Source organism: Ixodes scapularis, unplaced genomic scaffold (assembly GCF_016920785.2).
Source record: "Ixodes scapularis isolate PalLabHiFi unplaced genomic scaffold, ASM1692078v2 PGA_scaffold3__209_contigs__length_174095766, whole genome shotgun sequence".
In the NCBI taxonomy this organism is placed as follows: domain Eukaryota; kingdom Metazoa; phylum Arthropoda; class Arachnida; order Ixodida; family Ixodidae; genus Ixodes; species Ixodes scapularis.
Window position 1 is genome coordinate 115,838,830 of NW_024609868.1, and position 15,481 is coordinate 115,854,310.

Sequence of the window (15,481 nt, forward strand, 5' to 3'; positions counted from 1 at the left end):
ACTGACAATGCCTGGCAGATCGCCACAAGACGCAACCGCCGGAAGTGAAAAGGTAGAGCGGCAGACAATGGGTGAGAGGAGAGTCATGTAACGGGTGTTTTGCTGCGGCGAAACGCCGAAACCAACACCTTCTAGAAAGAACGTAGTAGCGCTCCGATTGGTTACATCACAATGTCGGAGAAGGAAGGCCATGGCACAACTACTGGAAAAAATATGTGGTATAGACGTGAAAAAAATGTTTCTTGTCGAGCGACGCGGTGGTATTCATGCGCGTTTATCCGACATGAATATACGTTTTAAAAGCGCAGTCTTGTAGAATTTATTATATATATAATATAAACATAATATACAATACGTTATCAAGGTTGAAAGTACCAAATTTATACTTATGATTATCCCCGTAACCGCGGGATTATGCGCAGTCCTCGCAGCTCCCCACACTTTTCGAATGAACGGGCTCTGGTGCAACGTTTTCTTCCCGCAAACAGGTGGGCTTCGATTCTGGTAAATTTATGTTGTGTGTGAGTTGCTGACTGTCTGAAAAGAAACGCTGAAACATTTCAGAAGGGAAAGGAACGGTAAAAATATCCAGTCATCGCCGCGGGAGCGACACAAGCGAGATGGGTCAACAACGTTAAGCCTTTTGTCCCACAGTGCTGCTGTTGCTCTTGTGTATGTTCTTCCGATACTTCCGGTCGTGTTTCTGTCGTCACCGCAGACTCGGGTGTTTTTTTTTTGTGTTCGTTTCATATTATTTGATTGGAAAAACGTACAGGAAACATACCTGCTGCTTGTACAGTTCTGGTATGACACCACCACTATTTCTTGTTATTATGCATGCAGCTTGTTTGGTTCAGTGTTCTGCATAACTGGAGATACCGGCACCGCTATGGGTTCCGCGTCTGACTACTGTGGCAGTCAGTTTGCTTGCCGATATGATTCGATGTGGCTGGTATGATTTTGCGTCCAATGGCGTAGGCGAAGTCATCTTTCAGCAAAACATACATCATTTACCACCGGTATCGTTACACATTCCATACATGTCGAAACAGAACATAGACTGACGTTGAGCTCGCACACATTCCTCGGTCACTTCTTCACAGAGACGATGGCGACGTCTTTGGGCGACTGTCTCGAATAATGTGCACCACAAGTACCCGACAGCCACACCAGCCGTACCGCACAGCAAAGCCAACCTGCGTGGGACGGCGACAAACGGATCGTGACATCAAGCCGAAGAGACTGCATCACTGGTCGACAGTGGCTTGGCCATCTCGGCTTCTTTCCGTTCCGTTGGCTCCGTCTTCGGCTTGGCGATATTGCAAATCGCCGTGCCATCCACGTCGCCACTAAGCCATGACTAAGCAGCTAATAAGCCGCGTCTCGCTAGGCGGCTGCAATTGAGGCCTGCGGTCCGAGAAGTGCGAGGTAGTGCTGACGTCGCTTCCTTCTGATTGACGTGTAGGGTGCGTAGTCCTGGTGATCGTGGTTATCAACGAACACAATGCTTATTTACTTTTTCCTCAGGTAAGTTTGCTCTTTGCAAATTAAAAAAAAAAGTGCACCATCTGTGGGCAATGCTGCACAAAATCGTAGCGAGATAGGTTACGAAACCGAATTTTGCGGTCGATTTAAGGATCCTGGCCGCTACTTGGGGCACCCGATATAATACCTTTAATTTCCCTTCGTTAATTACGCTCATCTGTTGATTCTTTGATAGCTTAAACCATTTCGCAAATTAACAGCTTTAGAGTATGTAATATATGTGCCCAGTTTTCCATTTCTTGAGCAAGCTGTTTGAAGACTTTAATGAATGCTATTCAAACTGCTTGATGCTGTAACAAGTTTCTGATTGCGAGAATTGTACTCCATCGGTTCATTCTAACCACTAGAGATGCGAGGGTTGAGTAATTCCATATTCCAATCCTGCTTCTCTAGTAGATAGCTTGCATTGACATAATTTGGTCCTTTCTGGTGGCCAAACTTCGAGCGTTTTCTTCGTTTTCTTCACTGCATTTTTTTTACACTGAAGACGTCGTACGTCGAAGCAAGCAATGAGTAGGAGTAGCTGCCACCACTTTGATATGACATCACATACAACTGAGGCAAAACGACATCATCTACAGCCCTCGGAGGTGTTGGTTTCCTAGCTCCTTGCAGGTGTCTTCCTTTAACTCGTGTGTATGAACGGTTGTTTCTATATCATTGTTTTTGAGGAATTTTGCACTATTGTCGGCATTTGTGAGTTTCCCTGTTGCCTTGACAGCTCGCAACCGTTGGAGGGTTGTGCCTGTAAAAGCTTGAACTTAAGAAAAGCCAGTTTGTCTGACACAGCCGTGAAAGCTTTGGAAGGTGTCGTCGATCCCCCAAACAGAGACAGGAAAAGAACCGAAAATTAAGATACCACTGAACATGCTCTTCATCCTTAATTCACAAGTATGCAGACATCTATGTCAATTTATGCTGGACAGTCTGACAAGAGCTTTGCTCACAAATGTTTATTGCAAGTATGCACATGTGCTTTGGATGCATAAAAGTGAATACACCCCCCAGTTCCGACGAGCTTCATCAGAATGCTGGCAAACTTAGTGTATCATATAGTTATGCACTTAACTATCTCTGATAGCATTTTATGGTAAAAGATAGCTTTTTCAGTTTACTTGCATGCGAGATCATCATTACGGAAGGCTCCCGGCAAGATGTTTATATGGCTTCTAAATTTGCTAGTTTAATGTGCACTGAACGCTGAAAGTAAGACAATCCGAATACAAGTGATGTAAAGAAGGGTCGTCAAAGTTGTCATTAAACATCTGCTGCCAGTTGGGAAATCGTCTTGTCCGTCCTTGTGTTTTATGTTCGTCCCTTTATTTATATTATCGTTACCAGCACGCTCTCCATTCCAAGTAAATAGAGAATCCTGTTGAAAAGCATCCACCAAAAAACATTTTTATTGACAAAAATGTTGAATTATAGCACAACTCATGGTTTTTGTTTGTTAAAATCAAGAACTATATAAGTGTAGGTAAAGAATAGAGAGGGTCAAAGAGGTCATGTCAAATAAGAGGATGTTTCTGGTTTGTCCTTTCTTTCTGCACCATTCTTTCCAAGCAAATGCTGTCACCCACGAACTCCAAGGATCCTGGCCCATTTCGATCTTCATGAGCATTGTACTGGCACATGCTTTTGATATCGCAGCTGTGTGACACATGTTAAATACTTCAGACCAGCAGCCATACAGCCCTTGCTAATTTTCTCATCTACAGCATGAACCAGTGTCGCCAAATTTCAAAACCAGTTGCCGATCTCAGGTTGTGTAATGAAATGCTCACAAGTTTGCTTTGCTTTTTGATACAAAAAGGAATGCTTCACTTTACCCAGCTTTACAGTTGCCCAAAACAAGACAACAAACTTTCGTAAAAAGCAATAAAGATGGTCTTAGGAAGCTGAGAAAGACCAACAGGTTGCACTGTTATCCTCCAGGTTCACCGCTGAGTTGGCTAGCTTGACTTATGGTTCGCCTCGACTGCTGTGAAGGCAGCAGAAAGAAGGAATAAATACTTCTCAACCCAGGGTTTGTTACCCACAGTCCTGTTTAAACAACGCTGTGGGTGAAGAAGTCCCTCCTCCCGTCTGCTCGTCCTCACAGCAGTAGAGGTGAACCGTCGAGTAGAGATCTAGAAGTCAGCAGTGGACCTGGTAAATATCAGTTTATACTTGTTGTCCTTTTCGAAAGTTTCAAAGACATGACATTAGTCCCTTTCAATATAATTTGGGAGGTTCGCAATGTACATGCAATCCTCAAAGCTGAAGTCCATCAAAAGGCAGCAGCCCTCAATGTCATCTGAATCAATCACAGAAGGTGTCAGAAGCTGTGACACAAAGCATTCTTTTATGTGGCCAAGAAACTGAGCTGATTCAATGGGCACTACTTTTGTGCAGAACAGGACACTTTTCTCTTTGTCTGCGATAGTTAGGGTGACAATTTTGTTAATAATAAAGTAAAGGCCTTCTGTTCTAGAAAATACTGTTGTGTCAGATTTGACAGCTCTCACATAGTTTACACTGTGATACTCTTTATACCTTTGCATATCACTCTTAGGTACTCATGGCCAGTCCTTGAGGATTGTCCGAACATGTTCATGAACATGAACATGTTGTTTCTCTTGCTCCGCCAACGTGAAAACGACAACTTTGCCCGTGCCGAGAAGGCACACCTCCCTAACATAAGTGCTCTTCTGGACTTTTTTTTCCCCTAGAAGTCGCTTGGCAATTTCTGTGAGTTTTTGAGGCAGCTGTCAGCATTTACAATTGCATCCACTTGTTGAGCCATTAATGCCCTCTCAACAATTTGTAGTGGTACTCCTTTAGCTGCTGTTACAAGGTTGAGGATGCTCCCATTGCCGGATTCAAAGACAAAGGCTGAATGTGCCCACAGCGGGCCCATCTGCCATGCCGCCTTTCCAAGGTGAAGCAGTTGGTGAATGTTAAAACGCATAAATGATTCACCATACAGACTTGCAGCACTATCCACAAACTGTTGCAGAAGGTGTTCTGAAACACAAGAAGACAAATAAACAAAATGTAAAGAGAGGAATGAACTAGTGAAGGTTACTTATTGTAATGAACTTGTTAAGACCCCGAAACAAAACAAAATGTGGATAACAACATATAACGGTGGGGCTTCTTGCATCTGTGCTGTCCTGTATGTTCTGTCTTCAATCCTGGCATTTCGCCAACGAGGTAGAGAGGGGCTTAGAGCGATAAGCGGGCAGCTGAAAGTGACCCCCACTCGGTGGCCGCCATGTTGCACATTTTTGACCACGTGACCTTAGAGTTTCACGTCTAGATTTTAACGAAGTACCGCACACAGATAGTTGCTTATTGATATTTAATAACAGTACCGACAAGATAAGTTATGTTTCGTTTGTTTTAAGTTCAAAATGTGCTTTTACGACAAAAACACGGGCAGGTTCGCTACAGCTCTGCTAGATGCCATCAGCCACGGTGCTGTATTTTGGGCTTTTATCAAAGCTAGACACTGATCTCTAAAGCATACAGTCTTGATAAATAAGTTATTCACGTTTTTTACAGCGATCGTATTACAAACCTCGGCTCAGTGTTGCGTAAAAGCCTCAGGATTTGGCACAATCACATGTTTAACGGTGAGATCAATCTGATAACAACCAGGAGTGGGGGGGGTCACTTTTGCCTGGTGAACGGGATACCAGTTTATCGCTCTAAGCCCCTCTACCTCGTCGCACTTCGCTCACAACCGCAGGATTGTAATTATTCATTCAGGTTGATCTAGTCTCAACATCAGCACTGTGTTGTCTCTAGCCAGTGGTGCAGCCAGAATGTAGTTGCAGAGGGTGTTCGACCACTTGCGACAATAAAAAATATAAAAAAGAACCTCAAGGGAACCACAAATTCTTGCACTGGCGGTGCATTAAAGGGGCCCTGCAATCATATTTAAGCGTCTACCTTTTTTGCGGTTTCCACGTCTCTTGGGGTTCAGGCAAGCCAGCAGGCACAGAGAGAGTAACTAATTATCAGTGCATCATTATTTAACCGGACGACGTGGAAACCTTCTTTACCGACAAGGGAGACCCGCGGTACCGAAAGTGCGCAAAATGTGACGTCTTTGGTCCTGGGTCCACGCAAGACAGCAGACTCACCAACCGATCACTATGCGCAACCTGCAATGACAAGGCAGTGCCAGCAGAACCGAGGGTTGGCGTTTCTATATCGCTTCAGCATGATTTGGCAGAGAGCATTTCTACGGCCCCCGTGAGCCAGTTAAGGTGCCAGGAAGAGCACTCTGACAATATGTTGTCGCACGCCTCGTTTCATTGCTCTCATTCACTTGGAGGGTCCATCGCAAAGAGTTCTGGCTTCAGCCGCTATGCTAGGCAGTGTTAGCAGATCGAGAGCTTAGGTGTGCACAATACGCCCGCAAAGTCATGGTCTACCCCAACGTTTTTGCGCCAGCTGCCATAGGTTCGCAACACCAAACTGCATTGCAGGCTAGCTTTGGGCAACCTCAAAAAGTTCAGGGCGCATCTCAAATGTGCTCCGACTTCGACTAGACAAAAGGACAACACTAGGCATAAGCACATGCTGCCTATTGTTGTCTTTTCCTCCCTCCGTCCTTGTTTTTTTTGGCGTACAGCCAGGGATGCATAAAGGTTTTCTATCAAAGCCAAATGACCGTTCTACCTCTTGAGATTATTTGTAGCGAGTTAGCCAGCAATTATGCATAATCCACATGGCTACAGTGTCACTATTTGGACTTCTTGAGTGTTGCCCAGTCATGCCTTCCTTACTCGCCCAGTGTAAAACATGATAGCTATAAGAGTTTAAAGTCCTCACCGATGTAGAAAAATGCCTGTGAGTGGGATGAGCTGACGAGGAACTCGGTTATCTGCTTTGAGACTCCCTGGTGCACACAATGCATATAGTCCACCGTGTAGCCCCAGACAATGTCAAATCCCATCAGGTTCGTCAGAGGTGAGGGCCCCTTCACGCCATTGATGTCCGTGTTTAGTTTAACTGCCAGTTGTGCATCCCGAATTACTCCTGCTGGTGTTTGTACTGGTCCAGGGGTCGAGGATAGGTATCACATGCCTCCTGCAAACAACAAAGTGCACCCGGACACCTGTTTTAGCAGACTTGCATAGTGGATGAACTGCATTTATTGTAAGTGGATCAAGATTCGCTCACAATCGGCCTCATACGCAATTTTGAATCCAAATGTGGTGTCTTATAAGAAGTCTGTGCTCAAAATTAAATTTGTTGTTTCTAATGTCTCAGTTTCTCCAAACTGAGTGCATAAAAATATTTAATTTCCTTTAGCTTTCAGAAATCTAAATGAGGTAGCGAATAATAAGATCTGGTCCCTGCAAATTTCCAAATTGGAAAATACTGGGCTTAATTTCTGCTCTGAAGGGAAACAAGTTACACTTTATTCCTGGCAGTGGTGATTCTTACAGCTGTAAGTTTTTATTGCTCAATGTGTCTTTAGGTGTAATTGCACATATGACTATAATTAAAGAGAGACTCAAAATATCATTGCTCCATTTTTAATTAGAAATTATAGTTTCTGCCACCTTCAAATAAAAAGATTTGACGTGCAAATATTTCTTTAATAAAGCTGGATTTTGCATGAAAACAAACACTCTAATGTATGAACGGCTTTCAGAGACTGAAATCTATTACGCTATTACCTGGCACTTCTGATGCAATAATATAACTGAACCATTGAGCTTGCTCACCATTACACTTATTTAGGTACAGTGCGAGCTTCTAGGGTCTTTTTTTTCTCAAAATCAAGGTGGTTGGTTTGAATTTAGAGCAGTGTGGACATTAAAAATGATCTATTCACATGCTCTATTTATCTCACAATGCATAGATTTTTGGTTTCGTTTTTTTTAAAAGAACCAAACCCGCCTGAAGCAAATCTGAGATAAACGTGAAAGTTTGCTCATCAGTATAAATTTGAGCCCTGTACCGCGGCCACCTGTACAGTGGGTTTTCTTACATATGACTGATTTCGGTGTGGTACCTTTTGGAAACTGCACACCCAAATATACTCCAAATTTTAACAAGAATTGGCTTAGCTTTGGTTTCTGGATTTGGCTCTTTTAAGAACAAAAAAAATCAAATGTTTCGGTCTAAAACCTTGTCATTATGTTGCATCACATGCATTCAGCACATTGCTTATGCAGAGAAATGCCAGTGTTGCGGCTGTTCCGTTCTTTGTGCCGATTGTCTCTGGGCTTTCTAGTAGGGTCATCAGCACTGTCGGGGTGCTTGCGTTTCGGCTCTTATTTCAGTCATGAGCATATTGCAAAGTTTATTACCTTCTTTATGCTCAGCCTTTGTGAGGCACCATGGACACCCAAAGAAGCTGTTGAACTGCATAAAGTTTGGCACTGCTGCTCGTGCTGGTGCATCTACGCAACAACAGAGAGTGTAAACGTTGCTGTGGTATGTCTTCATCATGTGGGTCCATGTGAGTGGCTCCATGCTGTGAATTGTTCGACGAATTTGCCAAGGAACAGGGTCATTTTAGGGTGTTTTTTCCCAAACCTCAGACCAGCAAGTGTTGGGTGCTTGAACCTTATTTCAGGAGGAAGCTCATTGATAATGAACTGGACGGGCCAGATTGAGTTTCTTGATTGGAAGAGCGGGCTGCCATCTCTATTGATTATAATGGTCAGATCACCATACTGCAATGTTCCAGTCTTCCCTAAGCTTTCTGTTAACGGCCCCTGCTGTGATGTCATTGATGTTTTCATTTGCGGTAGTTGCATCAATCTTCTCAAGGTTTTCATGAAGTGCCTGCCTGCTCCATATCACTAGGTGCTGAATTTGATTCCGAAGATTCATGATCACAAAGAAACAGTCATTAGCTCGAAGTTTCCTTAACTCGTACGTGGTGTTGCAGATCTTGCAGGTCATGTTCAAGCTCAGAAGTGTCTCACAGGCTTCACAGTAGTAGAAGTAGTTAACGTTGTCCTTGCTCCACAGCATGTGGAAAAGGTATTTGGATGGTGGCATTGCAATGCAACCGAAGAGAGCGTTCGTGATGCACAGCTAATCGTCGAGCGCCGCCCCAGAGAGCACATGAGCGATAACGAACAATGCTAAAAGCACGATGGCCATCATAACTGTGGTACCTGAACCTGGCAGAGGAACGTCGCCAAATGGAAGCTGATCGCCCTCACCCGCGCCCACGGGATTGCCGGCCCCACCTTCTCTGTCGTCATCGGAGTGCACTTCGTCGTCGGAGCTTGGGAGAGATCCATCATTGTACTGACTAACTCCTTCCGATTCTTCAGCGGGTGTAGAGCTGCTGGCGTCGCTTGTCACCCCGTCGTAGTCGTCGGGTATCGCAGAAGCTTCTGGCAACGACTGTTCTCTGGTTTGTTGACTTGTGTCAATTTCGCTCGCGCACTTGTCACGGAGAAATCCACTGACCTGTTCGATATAATGGCTCTCGCCGGCTTCGCGTGAGGAACCCGGGTGAGCGTCCTGGCGCTCCGCGAAAGTTTTGGCACTGGCAGTAGTTTCCGCTTGATTTGCCCGCAAAGCTCTGTTATGCCGTGTGGACCTTGGCACGACGAAAGGCTTCGTCCTCAAGTATTGTTTCTTTCGGTGTGTTCTCCCCATGATTCTCAAGAGTTAGAAAGGCTGAAGCCGACAAGTCTGGTTTTTGTACCAGTGGTGGTCACCCTCTCGTTGGTCCTGACCAGACAACTGGGATTGCTTTTCGCTCTTCGTCGCCCGACACCTCAACTCCTGGTCACTCGACACAGACAACAAGCATTGCCTGGGAACTTTGATCGCTCACCTGACTGAAAGAGTCCCTCTGCTGGTTCTAATGTTCCACTTGCAGTGTAGGAAGGCTTCCCCTGCACTTCGCTTCACTGTGGACGTATAAAGGAAAGTGAAAGCGAAACTATAACATGCGTGAGCATCACGGGGGTGGGGGGAAGATTGGATTTTATTGGATTTTTTGGATTGGATTTTTTTTTTTTTGCACCTTTTTTGTTGGCTTTGCAAGTTCATTTTTGTCACTGGCTAAATAATTTTAATTGTTTTCACTTATAGTAGTTTTTTCTTTAATGTGTACGGCTGTGTACGTTTGATAACAAATACTGCATCCACCGGTTGAAACATTTTGCTGAAAAACCTTATCCATTTGTTGTCCATGTTTGGTCCAAAAAAGTTCCATGGCGCCTGGAAACAATGTGAACCGATCAGAAAGTGCTGGCAGAAACTGCAGTACAATAACTAAACAAACGTTTAGTTATTGTACTGCAGTGTAATAAAGTGTAATAAAAAAAGTTTAGACCGACGAGTACCGACGACCTCGATCCCAAAGTCGTGAAGCTTGCCTAGTGGCGCTCGGAGGCGTGTTAAGAGGAAAATTACTATCCGGCTAATAATTTGATGCTCGGAGGTGAGTGCTTTACTTCCTGTTTCCCACTTAGGTTAGCTGAGGTTTCTGATGCTATTGTCGCAAAGTTTTGCCTTCGCGGCTTTTTTTTTTTTTAGTTTTGCTTTGTTTTGGGGCCCCTCCACGGGACACCCTGACCGCGAGGCGAGGCAGATGAGGGCTTTGCCTCAGAGTAATTCACGAAGAACCCTGCTCCGGGTGTCCAGTGACATGATCTGTGTCTTTCTTTGACATGTTTACGGCCCCTGGTCCACAAACCAACCGAACCGTTCTTCTTGAAGCCCTGGTCCTCGGCAGTGGTTAACTACAAAGAGCCAGGTTCGAGGAATTTCGGAATAGTTACCAGGCGTTGAGTGGGGATGGTTTTTGGTGCCATATAGATTAGTTTTGTTGTTTATGCACTTGTGTACTTCCTTTTAGTTACTGACATTTTATGTACGCGCCTGGTCTTGTTGTAGTGTCTTTGTACATACCTTGTTTTGTTTTAACTAATCTTTTGAAACTTTGTTCGAAATGTGTTTTGTCTTGTGTATGTGCTTGTTTTTGTCATGCTGATGTTTGCTTTGGGTTTCGAGCCTTTTGATTGGTCCTGAAGAAACTCCTCTTGATTGGTCCTTCCACAACCTTCTGATTGGTAAACTGAATTGCTCCAGAATGCTGCTGAACGCAATATAAGCAGCCGCCAAGGGCTCGCCGAGGACTTGGCGCTTGGATACCAAGCCTTGTCCATCACCCTTCCCCTGGAAACCAACCTCTACGTCCGACCCCCCTTCGGCTCTGGAGTCTTCCGCCCCCTAACTCGCAAACTTAGGATCCCTTACGGTTGTGGAGGGGTTCGGCTCGCCCGCCTTTGTGCGGATCCTTGTTTGTTGAGTTTGGCTGTGGTCGGGGCACCCGCTGAGGGTGTGTGTGGTCGAGGAGGACGGCAGGGGAAGTCGCCAGAGGTTAGGAATATTCTCCAAAGTTCATTGACGAATTGGTGACGCCTATCTGTTGCAAAAGAATCTATCTCATATTCGTTAAATAAACTGTTGTTTGCTAATATCAGACTCGTCATCAACGGAGAAAAAGACGTCCATTTTCTCCACGACACTATCAAGAAAGAATGAAAACATGACATCTCGGTTTCAGTTGGCGAACATGCTTCGTATTACTTTTCTGTTTGAAAGTTTATTTTGATGTACTCGATACTTTTTTTGCTTATTGTAACGGAGACCAAAAAAGATCTGATCAAGAAGATGCAAGGTGCCCGCTTAGCAATTCATGCAAGGTGCCTGCATAGCAATTCCCGTCATTATTGAGAGCACTGAAGTTCGACCAAGAATAAATATTTGTGTATTGCATGGTATCTACAACAGTTTTTTCTAACTCCGCTAAATCTTTAACCACTCCATGTTCCTAGGCAAGAGAGTGCAGGGAGTTTGTGAAAAACTGAACAGTGTTTTTCGGGCTGCAAAAATAAACTGGGCATCACGGCGAGCTCAAACTCTGCAAGAATGTAGACCTATCGGCTGAAGCAAAGTGCCGAAGTTTCAGAACGTTGCATCATCAAAATAAAAATTTATGGGCAGTTATTGAAAATGTTTAGGGAGAAAATGGGGCCACAGCATCTCCTATTCATCTCCGTATATTTGCAAGCTTTGTCTGCAACCAAACTTTACACAATTTTGTGTAAATTTCGGTTTTAAACATATTTTTAAATCAATGCCAGCAATCAGTGAAACAATATATATAAGGGGCACTTAAGAAGGTTTCTAGTACCCTGGTTACACAAGTGCTCTCAACTGCCATTGAGTCCACGACAGTTGACTCAATCGCAATCGGCCGGAGTTACACAGCGGCGCCAACTGTCATCAAGCCGCTAATGACAGTTGAGGTCAACTGAGCTCCCTACCTCAATTCAACTGAAGGGACTTCCCCAAACGGAGGTGACATGGCACCTGTTTGCGGGACCGCTGTCGCCGACCCCATCGTTTGCGAGGCACTTACTGTTTTGAAAGAATCGTAGCAGCAGATATTCCAGGAAGAAAGAGGTTTACGTGTCTCAGCTGCTGCCAAAAACAATCATGGCTAGCCAGCAAGCGACCAAACAAGAGAAGATGGCGGAGGGACCAGCTGTATAAATGGACAAATAGTAATGGCTGCACCCATCATAGCGGGCGGTAGCTTGCACCACCTACCCTAAAATATGCGCAACCTAGCCCTGAATCTGCTTTGGTACTTGTGTAAACGCTGCTAAAAGCAACAAGGTATTGAACAAATTGTACGATATACTTTATATAAATGAAAGGTGTGTCTCTGAGTACTTTAATAATTAGACTGATCACGTGGCACAAGAACTAGTTTCGTTTTAGCTTCAACTGGGTTCTAGAGAGTCGTGTAGCACCATCTCAGTTCAGTACAATTCAATCACAGCGGGGCTTATAGCTGTCGTAGACTCAACGACGGTTCAAAGCGCTGTGTAAGACGGTCTATTTATGGCTAAAACTCAATTTAGGTGCTTCAAAGCATCAAACAAAAAAAGAAAGAGAAAAAATTACAATGGTGTGTAGCCTATTTGACTATTGAAAATGTGATAAAAGGTTGTGATACCTCAGACCTTCAGATGGCCCCACCCGAGCCTGGCCGAACGTGGTTGAACGGCGCCCATCAGCTGATCATGAGTGATGACTTCTCGTGCTCTAATATAGATCGAGTTAAAACCATAAATAGACAATCTTGGACAGCTCCTCAGCCCCTTCAAAAATGTTGTGCCTCAGTCTTGCCATATGTATTGCCATGTCACTTGACCGGTAGTTTTCATGGTCTCCAAGCATGCATGTAAAGTGAGGTTTTAGGGCCTGGATTTCCTTTACATGTTTGTGGCATCTTAGAAGTGGAGAGCGCACACACCAAGATTGTAGAGGTGCGTAAGAATCGTAAACCAGAATTTCATTCATCAGCTGGAAATAAGCCCCCCCCCCCCCCCCCCCTTCTCCCCAAGCCATTTTTTGCATTATCTTGCCTACTTTTCATGAGACCTTACCAAATATGTATGCACAACAAAAGATGGCAGTGACCAGTGCCTAAGCCTTGGAAGTACCGGGCGCTGGTATCTTTCCGCTGTTGTCGTCATGCAATTGATGAGGGTACATGATGAGTAGCCAAGAAAATGGTGTACAATATTGCGGAAGCCAGGGAAAGTCACTTTCAGCAGCCGGTTGATTGTTCTAAGCTCCTCTATGTCATTGGCACGTGGATTGCTTTGACCGGGCACTCACACTTTGTCGAGTGCACAGGCATCTCTTTTCTGTTAGGTGTCGTAAGGATGCTATTTACGCATATTCAATAGCTTTTCATTACACTAATGTCAGGGGCCATCCTGTCCTGCACAAAGTAAGTCACAATCATTCTTGTAACGTTTATTGATTTAATCTATGCAGCTGAAAAAAGGAGCTCCAAAACATTTAATTCACATAAGCCCTCATTTCAGTTCTTGCTCACACTATTGTGGCCTAACATACAGGTACCAAAAGAGCAGAAGAGAGATGGTCCCAAGGTTCTTAACAGTGGCAAGGAAAATGGGCCACAGCCAGCAAAGCCTGAGGAGAGGATTCTCCCTCTTCAGAGCCAGCTGGAGGAGGAAAATGCGGCCTTGCGGGCACAGCTCGTGGTATTGCAGGCGGAGGTCCTGGCCGAGCGGCAGCTGACAAGGAGGCTGCTAGGAGCTCTCCTGGACAAGATCGGTATGCCTCTTTCCTTTAGGAGCCCTTTTTTTAATTTACACATACCATTGATAGAGTAGCGTAACTCAGCAGAACGTCTATTTTTATCACAAGCGTAGTTCTTTCTACGTGAATGATAAGCATACTTCCCACTGCCCCATATGTGGGCTACTTTCCGTGAAGTTTTTGCAAGCATGGCTCTGTGCAGAGGGGTACAGAACATGCAGTGCATGTGTACCTGGTTCTTTTATTATGCTGCTTGGTGCTTCAGTTCCTGCATTGACGGTAGTTGGAGTTTTCGATTGGAAAGTACTGTCACACTCAGGTCAACCTCACCTTTTCGGGCGCACCCATGTCCTTAAAAAGGAATGACGGTGTCCTCCGTCTCTTTTTGCACGACGTGTGTCCAGAGGTTAGCTGCCTTGCAAGCTTCAGTTATAAAAGAGAGCTGATCTTTCTTCTGCAACCACAATGTGTTGTACAAAATGAAGGCATTCACAATTTAAAGGTCCACAAAGAAATAAAAAAACCCTGTGCCACTATTTGAGTGCCCGGCGTCCGATGGCGTACCTCTCCCGCAGCTGGTCGAATGACCAAGAATGAAAGGCGTCGGCCTTTCATTCTTGGGTTGTAGGTCGCAACAACCTCGGGGCAGGTGACAGTCCTCTTCGTCCCACCTTTCTGCGTTCTTGAGACAGCTGACATATTGATTGGGTCGTGTGCGGTAGAAAGCATAGTCACTGCTTTGTTGTCCATCCACTTCGTTGCGGCAACATTGCCCTTTATTGCGAACTTCGAAGAACCTTGGTCCATAGCCTCCTTCTTCCCTAACCATTGTGGAAGTCCCTTCCCGTTTGGTCTGACTGTGCCACGCACAAAAATTATGTCAGCAATCAAGGGCCTCCATGAGCGTGATTGACGTAAACAAATTGTCAAAAGCCACAAGGCTTGAGGTGTGACTTATGACAAAGCAAAGTTCGAGCACAGCCCTTTCACCGAGCTCGAGGGAAGTAGAAGTTTCGACCTTTCTTGTGTAGATGCGGAATTTCAATACGAAACCCGTTGTAGAGTCTGCCAGGAACCAGGCTTTGTACCCTCTTTTCACAAGTTTCATCGGCATGTACTGCTTCAAGCTCAATCTGCCTTTGAATGGTATCATGCTCTTGCCAGCAGAAAGCTTCGATGATGGGTTGTAGGCCCTGCTACATGATCTGTTGATTTCATCAAGCAGGGCTCTCACTTTCTGGAGCTTGTCATAGCCTCATTCTCTACGAGACTTCGCAGATGCGTTGTCGTTGACATGCAGATTTTCGACAATCTACTTAAATCTCTTTGCAGGAAAGACATCTTAGACTGCCTTTACGTCGAGAGCTGGGTTGGAAATCCAGTAGTTTGAGGAGTGAGAGAGCTGATGAATACCCATAAAGATCAAACATCCGATTAAGGCCCTGAGCTCTGTTTGAGTCAGTGGTTCCTAGTTTGTGGAGGCGGAGTTTACTTTTCTGCCGTTGCAGCGCTTCACACGGTCTTGTGACGCATAGAGATTCGTCTGTTTGACAATGTTGTTGACAATCCCATCGTTGAAAATCTCTTCGAAACACACCAACACTGAATCAGCTGATGTACTATTGGCCTTCACGGATGGCTCCACATCAAAAATAGGTGTCCTGCCAGCGAATGCACTCGAATCGTAGCTCCAATCGACGGTCACCTCTTCCGTGTCAGTGTCACTGTCGTAGTGGAGTTCATCCTGGTCGTTTGTTTCTTTGTCAAACTCGAAACGTGCCTCACTGATGCTAGGCTGCACTGCTTTATT

General features: G+C 44.9%; 2 protein-coding genes and 1 long non-coding RNA gene across 4 annotated transcripts in view; 2 read left to right on the forward strand and 1 right to left on the reverse strand.

Annotated features, from left to right (window-relative positions):
- Positions 1–15,481, forward strand: part of LOC8025703 (choline transporter-like protein 4) — a 647,806-nt gene that overhangs the window by 83,661 nt on the left and 548,664 nt on the right. The gene's annotated exons all lie outside the window — the stretch shown is intronic.
- Positions 1–15,481, forward strand: part of LOC115317311 (formin-like protein 1) — a 43,969-nt gene that overhangs the window by 5,274 nt on the left and 23,214 nt on the right. Inside the window, exon 3 of one of the 2 annotated variants that reach the window (XM_040503429.2) lies at positions 13,569–13,686. The exons of the other annotated variant lie outside the window; for it this stretch is intronic. Coding sequence (XP_040359363.2) covers positions 13,569–13,686 — 118 coding nt within the window. The remainder of the gene's footprint in view (positions 1–13,568; positions 13,687–15,481) is intronic. 2 annotated transcript variants of the gene reach the window in all.
- LOC120845343 overlaps positions 2,484–15,481 on the reverse strand; it is a 42,648-nt gene continuing 29,650 nt past the window's right edge. Inside the window, exons 2-3 of the long non-coding RNA XR_005798685.2 lie at positions 6,370–6,627; positions 2,484–4,551 (exon numbers count right to left, since the gene is read on the reverse strand). This is a non-coding gene — a long non-coding RNA (uncharacterized LOC120845343). The remainder of the gene's footprint in view (positions 4,552–6,369; positions 6,628–15,481) is intronic.